Below are 15,158 nucleotides of genomic sequence, written 5' to 3'. Positions count from 1 at the left end.
TGTACTAGGAACATGAAAAGTATTGATTTTTAATCTGTTGTTTTTGAGGTATTAATTGCCGTTTTAGAAAGCATTAATAAAAATAAATAGTATTTGAAAGTGAATTAAGTTACAGTTGTCATCCCAGTGCAGTTGTTTTGATTTTAAATAGCCTTCACAGTTCAGTATGTTTAGTTAAAATTGTAACTTTTAAAGTGATTGTAATTAACTTGTATTTGTACAAATTTAAGCAGTGTTGGTGTTCTATAAACGTTTTCTACATGTTCACAGAACAAAACCTTTTTTTGAAATTACGTTTTTAACATTTAAACATTCACTGTTACAATTTTCTCAATACAATCAAGCTACAAATATTTTTTTTCTAATTTTGGCACTTACTGTTACATTAGTTCCTTACTTTTAAAAACAAGACTTACTTTTAAAAACAAGAGAATATCATTTCCTGGCCAAATGCAGTAAAATGTGAATTGAAAGTGTATGATATGCTTTAATAGCGAAGCACCTTTCTTTAGTCCTTAATCAAATACTAGTCAAACCTGAATCACTGTAAAAAACATTTTTTACTTGGATAAAAACTGTTCATCTCAGTACTAATAAGAAACTAATTTTTCAAAAACAATTATTGTTTCATTAAGATTTGTCAATTACAGCTTTTGTTTTGTTTTTGTAGGTGTAGACTGTAAGTTAGCAAACATGTGTTGTATACAAATTTGACTACAGCTGTGCTTTAGTTTATAGAAAGGGTAAGATTTATCTTTTTTTACATAACAGTACAAAACAATAACACTGTGCTTTGCTTTCAGTTTTTAATATGAGGTCACATTTGGCCTAACCTTTTCCAAAAAATTATCACAACCAGTTTTTATTTTATTTTTAATTGTAGAATATTGAAAAGGGGTATGCATGAAGTACATTCAAGTAAAATGTGGCCCAAGTTTTACAGATTTAAAGTGTATTTATTGGTGTATAAGATTATAGCAGAATGACATGCGTGTGAGTTTAATAAACTATATATTTGGAAAACAATTCAGTGTAGTATTATGTCTTGTAGTAGTTATGTGTAGATACCGAAACCTGTGAAACCTGAAAATAGGAAAGAGATTGATTCACTTGTGAAAGCACTTCAACCAGTTTTTATGTCCTGCCGGTGCTATCACAGTATTACTTTTGCTGATAGTTTTTGAAAAATGACTTCTAGTTATTAAGCATGTTAATTGGTAATAGCAGAAGCCTTAGTTTTTTAACTGGGGAACTATAGTATAATGAAAAGAACTAAAAAACAGTCCAAAATGTGAAACAATTGAATAGAGAAGTACTGTTAGAATCATACAGAGTAACAAAAGCAGACACAAAATGTTTTCGATAAAAACAGACATATACTTTTAAAGTTTCAGGAAAGCTCTTGTTCGAGGAATTAAAGTGGAAACAGGTATTTCTAAGCTGTAGTTAGCTTGTTGCAAAGTCATCTAGTGATTGGTATATGGTATTCCAGTGTGTAAAAATCACAATAACATATTTTATTTTGCAGTGTCAACTACCAACGTGCAAGAATGTCTTCATCCTCATCTGCAAGGAACGGAGGAATTATTAAATTGAGACTTACAGGTCAGTGGAAAAATGTAACACCGCATATTCTTAATTTACAAATTCATTTCAAGTCAAACATACTGTCAAAAGCAATTAATGATCCGAAATTCATCATTTTATTGTTCAAACACAATTTGATTTAAACTAAATGCAAAATCTGATTTGAAATACTTTTAGGTTATAAATTTCAAAACTATTTTTTTTTGATTTGCGAACTTTGCAATGCGAAGACTAAGTCACACATTTGTTATTGGTTACACACAATTACTCAACCTTTTTGGGGTCTGACTTCTGGGTTGACAGTCTGTACATCCAGTAGAAGTAAGGTTCCCATACTTCTATGCTGTCAATGATTTGCCAAGAGCATTGATTAACAACATTGATAGTGTTTTGCCAGGATACTAGGCTAAAAACAACGAGACATGGAGCTTGAACTTAATATTTGGTACAAGAATAATTTTCAGAGATATAAATTACAACTTAGTTGATGCAGAACACCACATTTGTCAATTATTGCCATAGGTTGCAAGGTTTGGCTGCTCTTTTGCACAAAGAATTCATACAATATCTGCAACACTTTGTAATTATCGATATATCAGCAAACTAATGTTCATTTTAATGTTCATTTTTTTATTCTAAGTATTTGATGCTGTTATTTGTTCAAAAATATGCGTCTTACAAGTGCAAGAAAGTAATTGATGCGATTAGAATGTGTTTTAGAAATTTACTAAATATGTTTAATGTCAACAACATTTGTCAGTAAGCAAACATTACAAATTTAGGAAGTGTTTCAGTGTTCAGGATGACTTTCCTTTTAAAATGCTGTGTCTTGATTGCTTTTTTGTGTTCTGTTTATTTTGTACATAAGGATGAAACTTTATCTTCCCTGCAACATTTACTCCAGGCATATATACCTTGCAGCAGCAGCAGCAACAACAACAACAACAACCATCAAGTTAAAACACACAGTTTGTTATGTAAAGATCCAAATAGAAAGTAAATGGCACAGCATTTTTTTTTTCAAAACAGTTTACAGCAAACCCCTTGGTAATGATTTATGTTATGGTTTTCTTCTAATTTTGTGAAGTGTGAGAGCAATGTTTTCAGGGAAGACTTTTTCTCTTTACCGATTACTATTAGTAAGCCTTTGCCCATCTGCGACAATTTGCTCAGGAATAGGGAAATGCCACCAGAGATTGTATCGTTTTTTTCTCGATGTAAGTGCCTTGTCAAAGGCGACCTAAACAGCGGGTTCTATCGCTTGTGTCCCGTTGTCTTGTGTGGCTCACCGCGATTCAAGCGACCCATGCAGAGGAACATGTCTGCGTCGCGCCGAGCGTTGTGGCGATAAAATTCCTGCTGCGCTCGCATCTTTGTCAACACGGAGGGCCCGGTGCGCTGCCCGCTCAGACACCGCCTCCATTTCCTTTCCACCGCGCTGTTTCCTGTGTCTGACGAGACACACTTGACTGGCGGCGTGTCACGTGACCCAGGTTCAAAGGTTGCGCCCTGTGCCCGGACAAGTGGCTACGTCAGTGATGGAGTTGCCATTAGGCTGGAACAACGACAAGGACGAGAGTGATTTTTGAAAGCCGCTGTCGCATTCTTAAGTTGTCTGCCAGTCGAAAGTTGTTCGGCATTAGTGAAACGATTGTTTGTTGGCGTCTGCGTTTTTACATTACGTAAGGCATTTTTGCGATGTCTTGCGAAAACCATGTTGTTAGACTTTCAACCTGGACCTGCAAGCAATTTGTCACTCCGACAGAGCAGGTTCAATGCACCGCGCAGGTCCCCAAAATGCCAATTCAATATTGATTTCAACCAAAATTTTGGCAACGCTCCCCACACATTCCTGTTTTCAGTTCTTTCAACCCGACTTCTGCCCATCAAACTTTAGTTTTTTTCTTTTCCGTACTTATACAGGATGCAGCTAATGTGATTTCTTTTGGTCCTGTCGAGTCGTCGTCTGGCGTCCTGTCTAAAAGGATATTGCTCACAATCGTTTGTCGTACTTGTTTGGAAAACATCTGGGAGTTTGTCGAGGGTGTCTAACTGCCTATCGCCGGCCGGAATCCAGTCCTTTTTCCCCTCCCAGTGGGTCGCTAAAGCCATCAAATTGTCACAGACGCGCCAAAGGCTGAGCCACGTTGAGGGAAACCGTTTTACCGTCGCTGTGTCGACGCAATTTAGCCACTAATTAAAAGCTCGGACAGCCTTCACTATCGTGACAGCATGTGATCGCCATTGCGGTATTTGCGGCCCTGGTGTATCAGAGTTAACGATGTTTTTTGATCGGAATAGCAAGAATTTTAAGTCAGTTTTTGTCGTGGTTTGAGGTGGGCTGATTTGCTGCCGTTTAGAGTTTTAGAGGAGGATAAGCAGCTGTTGCAAAATTTGAACTGTTCTGTACCTTTTCCTAAGCCAGATAACTTGAAGTCTTGCAGATTGTGAAAACAAAACTATATTAAGCGTATTAATGAATAAGCAACTTGAAGTACGGCATTTTCTATACCCATTGGTTGTTTAAATCATAATCTATAAGTGTGCAGTGTGCAACTGCACTCTCTACGTTAATTTAGCTTTTAAAACAAATTTATCTGAACTATATCAATATTGGAAACGTTTTGTTCTGAAATTTTTAGCTGTCCTTGCTTTTTCTTGTTCCACCAAACTCGAAATTGGCATCACGTTACAACTTTCATGCTGGCAGTATGTTTCAAGTTTTTTGTCAGTTTGTTACCACAACAGTTTGAAACGTTTTTGCATAAATCCTCGACGACGCACCGGTTTGAAATTCCACCAATTTGGTTCAAAGCATTTTAAGGGCGACAAACTGTCATCTGGCGACAATACAGCAGTTGTTTATGATAACCACCCATGCACACGTGGCATCAATCACCCGAAACTATTTCCCCCAAATTGTCGTACGTTGCATGAGATGGAGCCCCGCAGGTCATGTATTTGCCACCGATCCGTCAATGTTAGTTTTGTCGACAAGGACACGGCGTTTGTAGCCTTGCCTTGTACTTGAACCCAGGCAGATTGGGTCGCGGCAAAGCTAACTACGCATTACGAAGACCCCAAGGGAGTTACGCCTACTCCCGACCAATTCTGCGGTTGCAGGCCACAGCTCACTGGTATTCGTTTTGGTTCTTAATGTGTCCGCAAGATTAAGGTCAAGGGCAGGCAAAAGTCAACTGAACAGTATCAAGTCGTTTTTTATCAGGCAAGGCAAGGACCAGAAAATGGTGTTTACGCCAAAGGGGAAAGTTTTAACTAAATAATCTTTGCTTCCTCGTAAAGCTGTGTGAGGCTTTAAAACGTTTGTGTGCCAACACTAAATTTGGTCGAAAGGGCGTTTTAATTGGGGTCATGAACGTAACAGTGATACCGTGCTTAAAATCCTGGCACGCGTTCAGTTGTTGCCTCTCTCAAGTCTCGCGGAGATAATTTTACTGCCCGCTGTGAGACCCCAACGATTATGATGAACAAGGTATTGACTGTCGCTGAATCGACCCTCGTAAAAGCAGCGCCCGGTGTGGGTTTAAGTATTAACCGCTCGCTGGCTTGACGTTGGTTTCCTTCCCGAGCTAAGGCACGCAGACGGTTTAATCTTATTTTTGTCCGCCGTTGGCTTGTACCCCACTCTCCCCCTCAACAGCAGGCCGCCACGCACCCCCCGTGTATGACGCAACGCCCTTGCGTGGTGACGTACACTACGCACCGCAATAATTATCTCGCGCCTTCTGTGTATTAGCGGCATGAACTCTAGTGCCTTCATTCCAATAGGCGTTTGAAACGCCCTGCTATTGACGCTGATACAATAACCGGGTGCAGCTGCAGTTGGAAACTGAATAGGCAGCAACAAGTACTCATCTGATTTTAAAATGTTAACGCTGTTGATGCAGACAAAATTAGCGATCGCCGCGACTGGTAAATTGGACTTTTGAGGGTCAAGGGCAGTCAAGGTCACTTGTGCAACGTGGCTAGAGTGTCACTTGCTTTTTTCTTGCACAGCTGTTAGGAAACTTGCAGCTGTTTGTCGTCTGTGTATCGTTCTATTCCTGAATGTAACGATTTGGGGACTCGACGCCTCAAGTCCGGAAACGCTACATTTGCAACAAAACCTTGAATTTTGCGCGCAAATAGTTTCAGCAGGTGTCAGTTGTATCTATTCCGTACCTTAACCCGATTGCCTAGTTTAGTTTTGGTTCCAAGCGAAGAGGGCTAGGATCAGGATTGCAAGGGCCCTGTGTATTGGATACGCCAGAAGAAGTGAGCGGCCTGCAACGAGGCTAGCCACTTAACCTTGATGCTTGAGCACTCGAAACCGAAAACCTCACTTCTTGAGATGGTCGATTGTAGTCAGCCCGATGTCACCTAACAGCGAAATAGCGGTTGGTCTTGCGGCCCTACTTCACACTATTGGGCTGAGCATTTAGAGACCTCACGCGATACGGCCTTTTACCGCCAATCGAATGAACGCAGGTGTGGACTATGCGAGTTCGCGACTTTCTGAGGGCCTTTTGTCACCGATTGTTCGACAATAAGACCGCCTGTGACGTATAAAGCGTCTGGGCAAACAAGTTAATCGCGAATTGCGACGAGTCGACTTCTGTCCATGTCGCCCTTCCCGACTTGTCGCATTAAGGAAGAGTTGACTTGTTGTTTAAATTTCCATCGTACCCCCCACACCGGGAGAACTAGTGTCTGCCTTTAATCAGCAAAGCAAATATGTGTCTGGCATGTGAGAGTGATTTCATACAAACCCGGCGGATCTTCGTAAACCCGACCCGTCGTTTATCGCAAGTCTGTGGTCGAGTGATGCTCCAAGGCAAACTGTTGTGAAGTGTTTTTGTGGACCTTTTCCCGAACAACAAGTCAGTGTTTTTTTGTTACAAGCTTGTGTCATGATTCTCAGCTTGCAACAGGCTGATTTTCCGGTAGCAAACAAACGTATCTGTCCCGTGCGATGTCCTGATAATATCATATAACACTGGTCGTCGTGTGGTTGAGATCTTATTAGAAGTTTCTCTGGAAACTTCTTGCCAGGTGTTGTCGGCGCTTCAAAAGTAAGATTGTCGCGAAACAGCTGCATTTATGTCTCCATTTCTCACTAACACGTTGGCTTTAAAACAGAAACACCCAAGGTGGTCGCGCACTCATTGGCGACACCAACATTGTTTGGAGTTCAATTTCCCACTGTCGCGCATGTGGATTGCCCGAAGAGGAAACCCTTTTCGCGACAGAAGTGCCCAAGGTCCCGTACGTTACACGATCTACCGTCCACACTCAAAACACACACTTGGGCCACCCTCGACCATGCCCGTTGACCCATTAACCCATATAACCGCAATTTTTGTCGTCAACGTAATGTCTCAAGCCTTCTCGCCGTTCGTGGCAATTGCACTACTCTCTACTAGTGAGCTTGGGCATTTAATCAGCCTTCGAAATTCCAGGGGTACAATTGCACTGCACTCTTGGTGTTGCGTTACAGCTACGAGTATTTTCTTCACGTAGTCACAATACCGTTGAACGCGTCCGCCGACCACCTGCGCTACTCCCAGCTATTCCAGTGGTTTCCCACGTGTCAGAACCCCAAATCTCGCTGGACCTGATCCGTGTATGCTTTCGCGCTAATTGGTGGCTGTGTGAAGGACGCACGAACATCCCTTGTTTAGCTGTGATTGACAGGATACTAGATCCACCAAAGCGCACGTTCCTCATTGTCTATTTTTTTGTTTAGTTCAATTCAGTAAACATCAGTTCCCGTTTGGATTAAAATAACGCCCGGAATTGGTGAAGATCCGGATTAACCGATGTCGATTAGTTCAAGCCATACCTTATTACAAATCGTTTATATCTTTAGATTTGTCGGAATTAGGCGAATATCCCAATCCGGTTCAAGAGAAACAGTTTAGCAACAGTGCTATGCATTGTTTTGAATTTTTTTTTACCGATCTCGTAATCTGAAGTTCAGAAGCAATGTGCCAAACACTAACCTTCTCTAATATTGGACGGACGAGTTTTACAAAAAGAATCGTTTTCAGTAACTGCAATATTTGAACCTGCATGTTGGCATCAATTACGTAACGTGCCCTTGTACCCTAAAGTTTCTTGCTACGATGCGCGCAAATTGGGGCAAGAAAAGGAATTTTGTTGACACCGGAAAACCTTTGAAACGGGGCCGAAGGGAAACCCGCGAGAAAGCTACAAAAGGGGGAGTGGGAGAAAAGAAAGAAACAAAGCAAGAGGAGCGCCGACCGCGCCGAAGACCTTGATTTCTTTCCACGTATCGTACGTTTCTACGTCTCGCCACGGTCCGTTGGGTACGACGCCCAGTGTGACGTCAGGTGCGAGAGCGAAAGACGAAAAAGTGAGTTTGCTGAAAGAGGAATGCGGTTTACGCGGTGCGATGGTCATTATTCGCGTTGCCTGGATTTCTGATCAGGTCACCGCCGGACTCGAGCGCAAAGGAAATTCGACTGTGGCGCTTTGTGTTGCTGGGTTTAGTAGTTTGGACTGGAGAGATTTAGGCTTGTTTGTTGGTCAGTCAGTTGTCGTTTTGAACCTTTGATTTCAACGTTTAAAGCATTTAGTAGTTAACGCTTGCAAGTACCACGACACTTGTCCTTACAGTTCAGCTAGTCCAGGTTTAACATTTTCGTTTTAAAATGTGTTTCTTTTAGTCAAATCTACTGTTATGATAAACAGACATCAAATTATGCAGTACGTCAGTTCCCGCAGAATTTCTTTCAAAAAGTACTTTGCTGTTGAGATGTGCTCGAAGCTTATCTCTGTTTAGAATTAACATCCGGTTTCACCTCGTTAGTTTACATTCAGCGCGTAAACTTGATTATGAAGTTATGAACGCTATGTAGGTGTGTAGTCAGCGAGCAAGACTCGAGGGAAAATTTGACATGTCGAATGCTGAGGGCAAAAGGTTTAGTCATGAAATAAAAAAGTGAAACCGGCTCGTAACGTTCGCTGGCGTAAACTCAAATTATGGGCGCTGTATAGTTCAGGTAGCAAAACTTATCATGGAAAATTCGACGTGTTTAATGTAGGGGGCGAAAGTGCGCTAATACGTAGGTAGAACAGAAAATTGCTTGCAAGTTATGTCCTATTTTTAACTGTCGGCCATAGAAATAGCTAGAGCTTAAATTTCCTGTTTTCTGATTTTTTCGTGTGTGGTTTTGGTAAAAAATTAGGTCATACGAAAAGGTTCGCAAGTTTCAGGAATGTCTAGACACAACATTTGATGTCGGGCTTCGAACACGATCGCCCCTCACGCCAGCAAAGCCCCTTGGCACGTGAAATTGCATCAGCCCGACTAAACAACGTAAAAACACTCAATATGGCCTCATTCCGTGTTGTTTGTAGACATAAATATAACGTTCTCAGGGTGTTAGAGCAATTTTATGACTCAGCAATTTTTTCTGGATATTACGCCACATTTCTCTGAACAGATACAGTTTAGAAATTTGAAGCTTTTTCGTGGAGGAATGGGGTTAGAAACCTTATGCTGCTTGGTAAGGCGTTACCAGTGGTTTCGCGGTGACAGAATTTCACTAATGACTAAAACGTAAGCACCGGCGCGCAGTCAGCAAGCAAACGGTAAACGTCTTGAAATGTGTGAGTCAAGTTAGATATGTCGCAAGATCTCTGAGCAACACACCACGGGACTGTCGGTAATCCGCCATTCGATTAATCTTGGAAAGTGGGCGTAATGTTTTTCAGAAAATCCGGTCTTGTTGAGTCTAGAGAAGAAGGGTAGACATTTTTAAGCTGTCGTGTCATGCAAGGAAGTTTCAATTTAACTTATTTTTTCACATGGACAATTATAGAGAAGAGATTTTCCCTAAGCCCGTATTGAAACAATCGGAAACACATTTTCTTTAAATTTTTAAGAAACATACGCTTGGAATCCATTGTAAGAAGTTTAAGTTTCGATTAAAATTTGTTGACAAGATTCATTATCTATTATTGGTTATAAGTATTCAACGACGTGATTATGCACTTTTTGTCATTTTGGGTTACAAATCTACATGGAAGAGTGTTATATTTTGGAAACTATCTACGATACAAAAAATTTCAAGTCTAAAGACGTTAAAATGAGGTTAGCGTTGATTCAAAAAATTCTTTCAAAATCACTGTCTTTCTTCTAACTTCTGAACTTAGCAACCTGAGATGACAAAGGATTTACGGGCATAGCCTATGCGGTATTTACGTGGGTTGTGTAGGAAGTCCCGCACCCGCTTATAACGTGGATATAGGAGAAAAGATGTAAAGGGTCCAAAGTGCCCAGGCTTGTTTGCAGAATGTTTCACGCTCTCACAGCCTAAATAAAGCACAAAAAACGCACTGGGAATACGAGTTATAAAATTAGGTTATCTAAACTTGGGGCTGGAAAAGGAACTTTATAGCAGACACAGCCGGTATATAGAGGCTTCTGTTGGACAAAAGATTATTGTGTGTGACTTTTTGTCCATTTAAGAAAACGCCTATAAGCATATCTGAGCATCGTGCGTTATTGTAGACCTGTACCATAATCTACTTCAATAAATAACTGATATACTTTTTTTTCTTATTCCGAAAAAACTTCCACCAGCTTTGCCAGAGTTTCGTCGAAACGTAGGGGCCCAGCTGTGCGCAAAAGCAAACACTTTAATTGCGCGACATATTCCCCTTGAGAAGGCCAAATCTTGAACATTGTCTCGCCTCCAGTTGGCTGGAACTCAGTATTGTTTGCTCATGTTACCAATTGGCGAGAGAATGACGGCCTGTCGCAACGCCGTACTGGGTTTTCGCCATTTGATCGTGCGTCATCAGTTCACTGAGGCAAGAGACTCCGGCGACAGGTGAAGCCAGAAGAGGTTTGCGGCCTTGATGCCAAGACGTCTGGGCAATTGGTAAAGGGTGTTTGTCTGTTCAGCGATCAAGTCATGTCGCCGCTTTTTGATCCGCTGACAGTGTACGGGCTTACAATAGACTAGCCAGTGCTCTTGCGGTCAGAATTCGCTTGTTTAGGTTAACCGCCGCGTCTGGTCTGAAAGTGAACAGGGTTGTATCTTTAGCGACTGTTGAAGTTTCGTTTATCTTGCGCTGGGGACTAATTGTATAGTCCTTTGTGGGAGCGATCAGTCGTTGAAATTCTTTATTTTGTTCTTTGTCGTTGCTGTGGATAATGTGTCTTTATTTTGCGACCAATGAGAAAAAAATGCGACCAGATTAATTTTGCAAACTCAATACATTAGCTGTTGCTGCCAGGCATGATATCCAAAGAGCTGTATAAATCTAATTTTTCAAAGGTTCACATTTGCGTCAAAAACAACAAGCCACAGTGTATTCTCATCGCGTATTTTACTTGTAGCTATCACAAGAAAAATAGGCAGTTTAACGTTGCTTACATTTCGTGGAAAAACGGTGAATTTGCGTGAGCAGTTTCTGGTCAGGAATGTGGCTTGTTTGTGGCAAAGCGCGAAACCCGATAACAAACCCAAGTACCATCTGCGTTACCTCATCGACTACATGCGCATGCGGCTCCCGCACAGTAAATCGTTTTTCCCTGCAGGATCACAAGATAGTAGTCGAAACGTCGTGGTGTATTTTGCGTTTGTTTTCTCAATTCTGTTGATAAGTCACCGTATGTGAATGACCTGAGTTTAAGTTAGGTGAAGTTGAGTTCATTTGCTTAGTGAAATAGCTTTGCACTCCTTAAAGGTATCGGACCTAATTTTCGACTTAACTTTTACAAAACGCCAAGTAATTTGCGCCTTTTTACAAGCGCAATGTAAACTTCTAGTTAAACGTCGTGTTTACTTTAAATGCTCTTGTTATTTTGCTTTCCCATCGCTTACGCTGCCAATTACTGCGATTACACATCACAGGGCCGAGGACAGACGATGAGAGCGCTATCTTCCTTCACAAAACCACAAATTACCAGCGCGCCTGCCTGAAGAACTGGCATTTAACTTGGTTATGTCGATCTCCGTTTGGATCGGACGCTAGCGGTCGTGGCAGTTTCGCGTAAAATGCAGTAGCTTCCAGTCGGTGAGCATGCTTTAGCCGGGGGCGAGTGCACTGGGAATGTGAATGGGCCGCCTTGTCTGGAAAGGTGAGACGTTTTGTCTGAAAACGCGGCCACCTCGCCCTGCGAGTCTGCGATGACAGGTCGTACTTGTAGTGTTGTGGCAGTTGTGGCGCGATGATTGAGCTCAGAGCCGAATTTCCTGCACTTTGTGGCCTTGTTTTGGCAGGACTGGCTTTGGAAGTCCTATCCGCGGCAGGACCAGGCGTTCATAACCCGTAATTAGGTGCTGTTACCCTTAAAGCAGGACGTTTTTGAAGTCGATTTGTGGTTGCGCCTGGATCGAGATCCGGCATACCGTAAATGCCTTGTAGGAAACAGTTTGCGATGCCTGCCCTACAAACGGGCGCAATGCTGACTGCTGAGATATGCGCATGCAGTGAAGCCTGTGCAACGTGTCAGGGGTGCGGATTACTGGTTGGTTTAGCGGTTGCCGTTTTCAGCACAGTGAACCGGTTTTGCGAATTCTGTAACAAAGTTTTGTCAATTGATACATAAAAGGGCAGAATGCTTGAAGTGTGTGTCTACTGTGCATCTGTTCGTAGGTTTGCACCTTAAAATGCAGTGAACAGCTTTTGGATTAAAAATATATGCTGCCTTCGGGTATGTATGATGCCAAGCTTGTAGAGAACTTTTCTTCAGCTATGCGTAGTTATGTTTGAATCTTGAAATATAGAGTTCTGGTTTTTGAAAATTATTATTTGCTGTCCCGACGTAAGTAAGATCTAGGTTTGTGCAGAGTTCTTGTTCGAACATCCAGACTCACGTTTTAGGGTTCTGATCAAGTTTGTCCTTTTAAACATTATGTAAGCCCAAACATTGGCTGGAAATTGATGGTTTGATGTCGGATAATCACCAAATCCGTAGGAACTTTTCTGAGCAAAGAGGTTTTCTGAGCAAACTTTCCCACATTTAAAGCGCGTTTAACGGCACTTCGCCACACGAAAATCGCCCATTGAGCAGGTGTCATCAGTCGTGGTATCCGCTCGCCCGACGACTAATTGTGGATCTACCGACACGTTTCGATCACCAGTTTGGTTGCTGCCTTTGCCCATAGCTGCGTATTACTTCGTCTGGGGTCGCGCCGTAATTGGACTCGGTCCACTTGAAGTTCCAAGGCGATCGAGGCAACGATATGTTGTAAGAATGCTTGGTGTACCTTGCTGTATGTGCGCATGTCTGAATTATTCATTGTGGTACCCTTTTGTTGCAAGCCACAAACTCATACTTAATGCATAAATTGCAAGTAAGGCAGTTGAGTTGAGTTTATCTCGCTTGGAGAACGAGAACGTAGTGATACAATTGCGCTAAAACAATAATTAAGCCGGAAATAGCTGCGCAAACATTAAAACTCTTTGATGGCTTCAACAGCAATTTTGGAAATACCTTACCCGCAGTTATTGTAGATGTACTTAAAGCGTGAGTCGGCGATTCTGTAACTCAAGTTTAAAACGAGGCAATTGTACTTGAGGTAGTTGGCAGGGCGGCGCCGTCCTTGTGTTGATTTGTTGATTTCACTACCTACAAAGTGACTATTAACATAGGAATTTCGCAAGACACCTGTTTTACCTTATTTTGATGCAAGTCTTGGATCCCTGGAGCATTATACGTTATGTGCACCGCAAACTTTCACAGTACATTTATTCTTATTTTACGGCGCCGATAACATCGGGATTATCAAGTGGCAACAACTTCCCCTTTCTTGTCCGTATTTAAAGTTTACAAAGCCTGGGAAGTATCGGTTTTGTGGCTGGTTCGTGTGCCGATCGCCTGGCTTAAGCAGACAACAAACGTCGTCGGGAAGGTGGTTTCCACACGGGCGACGACAAGCCCTCATATCACATCAGTAATTACTTCCTATCGACAACTGCAGAGAAGGGTAGGCGCGTCGGCGGCGGCAGGGAGCCCAGAACTTGCAGTGCGCCTAATTAATTGTCTCATTTCAACGATAAGGCGATTAAGGAACTGGGCAAAGGCCAGACTGCGACACTTTGCTGTCGTCAACCCCCTTGTCTCAGACTTTGAAAGTTCGCGACATACAGGCCGAACCACATTAGGTCCTGGTTTTGATAACAACGAATCGATTTATGTTTTTCCAGACTGCTGCACAGTTATTCACATTCTACCTTTGTCTAGCGCTGCCCGCCAATCTAGAGGGATTGTAATGATTGAAACAGTGCTGAATTATGTTTTAAACTGTCTGACCGTGGTATAGTTTCATGTTACAAATACGTAACCTACGGTCGCACATTTGCTCCCAGTAGATGCGTTGTATAAGCGACTCTCTGTTTATTAGATAGCTGTCTGTTGGAACAAACCACAAGCCAAAAAACGATGCGTTTATCAAATTTGTAACGATCTACACCGATCGAAGAGTTCCAGCCCTCAGAATGCTGTTTATTTATTTAAAAGCAGGCAGGCGAATTTGAGGCCAGGGCAACCAACAAAGGACCCAGTTATGTAGCTTCGTATAGCATTTCAGCTGTGGGGCGCTCGAAGTGTCTAGAATCTAACTTTCATTTTTTCTCTTATAGGGTTGTGTTTAAGCTTAGTTTTAAGGTTGCCACATACTTGCCAACCGACGGGTGTAATAAGTGGTTATGACGTGGCGCCCGACTCTTGGAATTAGATAACAGATAACAGACGCCGATCAAAAAGGGCCAAGGCTTAATTCCTGTGCGACTGGCCATGGGCGTCAACATGTTTAAAGTGAAGAAACTCAGAGTAACAGGTAAGCTGAAATAGCTTTTTCAAATTGCTGCGCGAAGGATTCAACTCACTTATGTGCAAAAGCCTATGAAATCGTATTTCACTTAATATTAAAATTTGAACGTGCATCCTGAACTGAAAAATGTCGGTGTTAATTAGCTTTGAAAACCTAAGCTGTATGTATGGCTTGCAGCTAAATTTTGCGATAAAAATCGGCTCAGTTTAAAAAATGGCGGTTCTAGGCTATCAGCGCAAAATCTTAAGCAGGACTGATAACCCAAAATCGTGAAAAGAACTTCCTGATGCATTCAGACAACGGGCGGGCTTATCGCCAGAAAGGTGCAAGTCCATCAACGGCAACTCAAAAATATGTTGGTCAAGTTATTATCTCGACTAATTCTGGTGCAACGGGGAAACCGAACGCCGTGCAGACATTTTGGCTTGATCTTCAGAAACAGGACAAGGCGTTAATTACTCGCTATGCTATGCGATCTTGGTTGGCCCGTGAGCCGACGCCGTTCTGTAATCACCACCATTGATGCAGATGTAGACGCGGTTGTTATTGTACACCGAGATCTCGCATTAAATTTCATTTTTGTTTTTCCCTTGGAGACTTGAGATATGAGTAGCTTGGTAGTTTCTCCGCATATCGATCATTTAAATTCTATTTCTTACCAAATGTAAATATACTCATTTGTGCAGAAGCAAGCACGCAAGAATTGCCCTAATTCTTACCTTCGCTGGACTATTCGCGATTGAACAAAGATTTTGT

The 15,158-nt window shown here is 42.0% G+C and overlaps 1 protein-coding gene and 1 long non-coding RNA gene across 6 annotated transcripts in view; one reads left to right on the top strand and one right to left on the bottom strand.

Annotated features, from left to right (window-relative positions):
• Nucleotides 1–654: 654 nt before the first annotated feature.
• The window catches only part of LOC145214173 (E3 ubiquitin-protein ligase SMURF2-like), a 28,938-nt gene continuing 14,434 nt past the window's right edge, over nucleotides 655–15,158 (top strand). For 3 of the 5 annotated variants that reach the window (XM_080082661.1, XM_080082658.1, XM_080082660.1), the window contains exon 1: nucleotides 14,190–14,408. In XM_080082661.1, the coding sequence (XP_079938787.1) occupies nucleotides 14,366–14,408 (43 nt within the window). In that variant the 5' untranslated portion in view covers nucleotides 14,190–14,365. Of the gene's footprint in view, nucleotides 744–1,528; nucleotides 1,606–14,189; nucleotides 14,409–15,158 lie in introns of those variants that run through there. The other 2 variants (XM_080082659.1, XM_080082657.1) reach the window with 1 other exon arrangement.
• Nucleotides 995–6,213, bottom strand: LOC145214177 (uncharacterized). The gene is made up of 2 exons (XR_013856981.1): nucleotides 1,861–6,213; nucleotides 995–1,566 (listed from the first exon to the last, which is right to left on the bottom strand). It is a non-coding gene; the product is annotated as an uncharacterized LOC145214177 (long non-coding RNA).

Source organism: Phallusia mammillata, chromosome 2 (genome assembly GCF_965637545.1).
Source record: "Phallusia mammillata chromosome 2, kaPhaMamm4.hap1.1, whole genome shotgun sequence".
Taxonomy (NCBI): domain Eukaryota; kingdom Metazoa; phylum Chordata; class Ascidiacea; order Phlebobranchia; family Ascidiidae; genus Phallusia; species Phallusia mammillata.
Note: the sequence above shows the minus strand (reverse complement) of the source record. Positions and strands in the feature narration are given on the sequence as shown.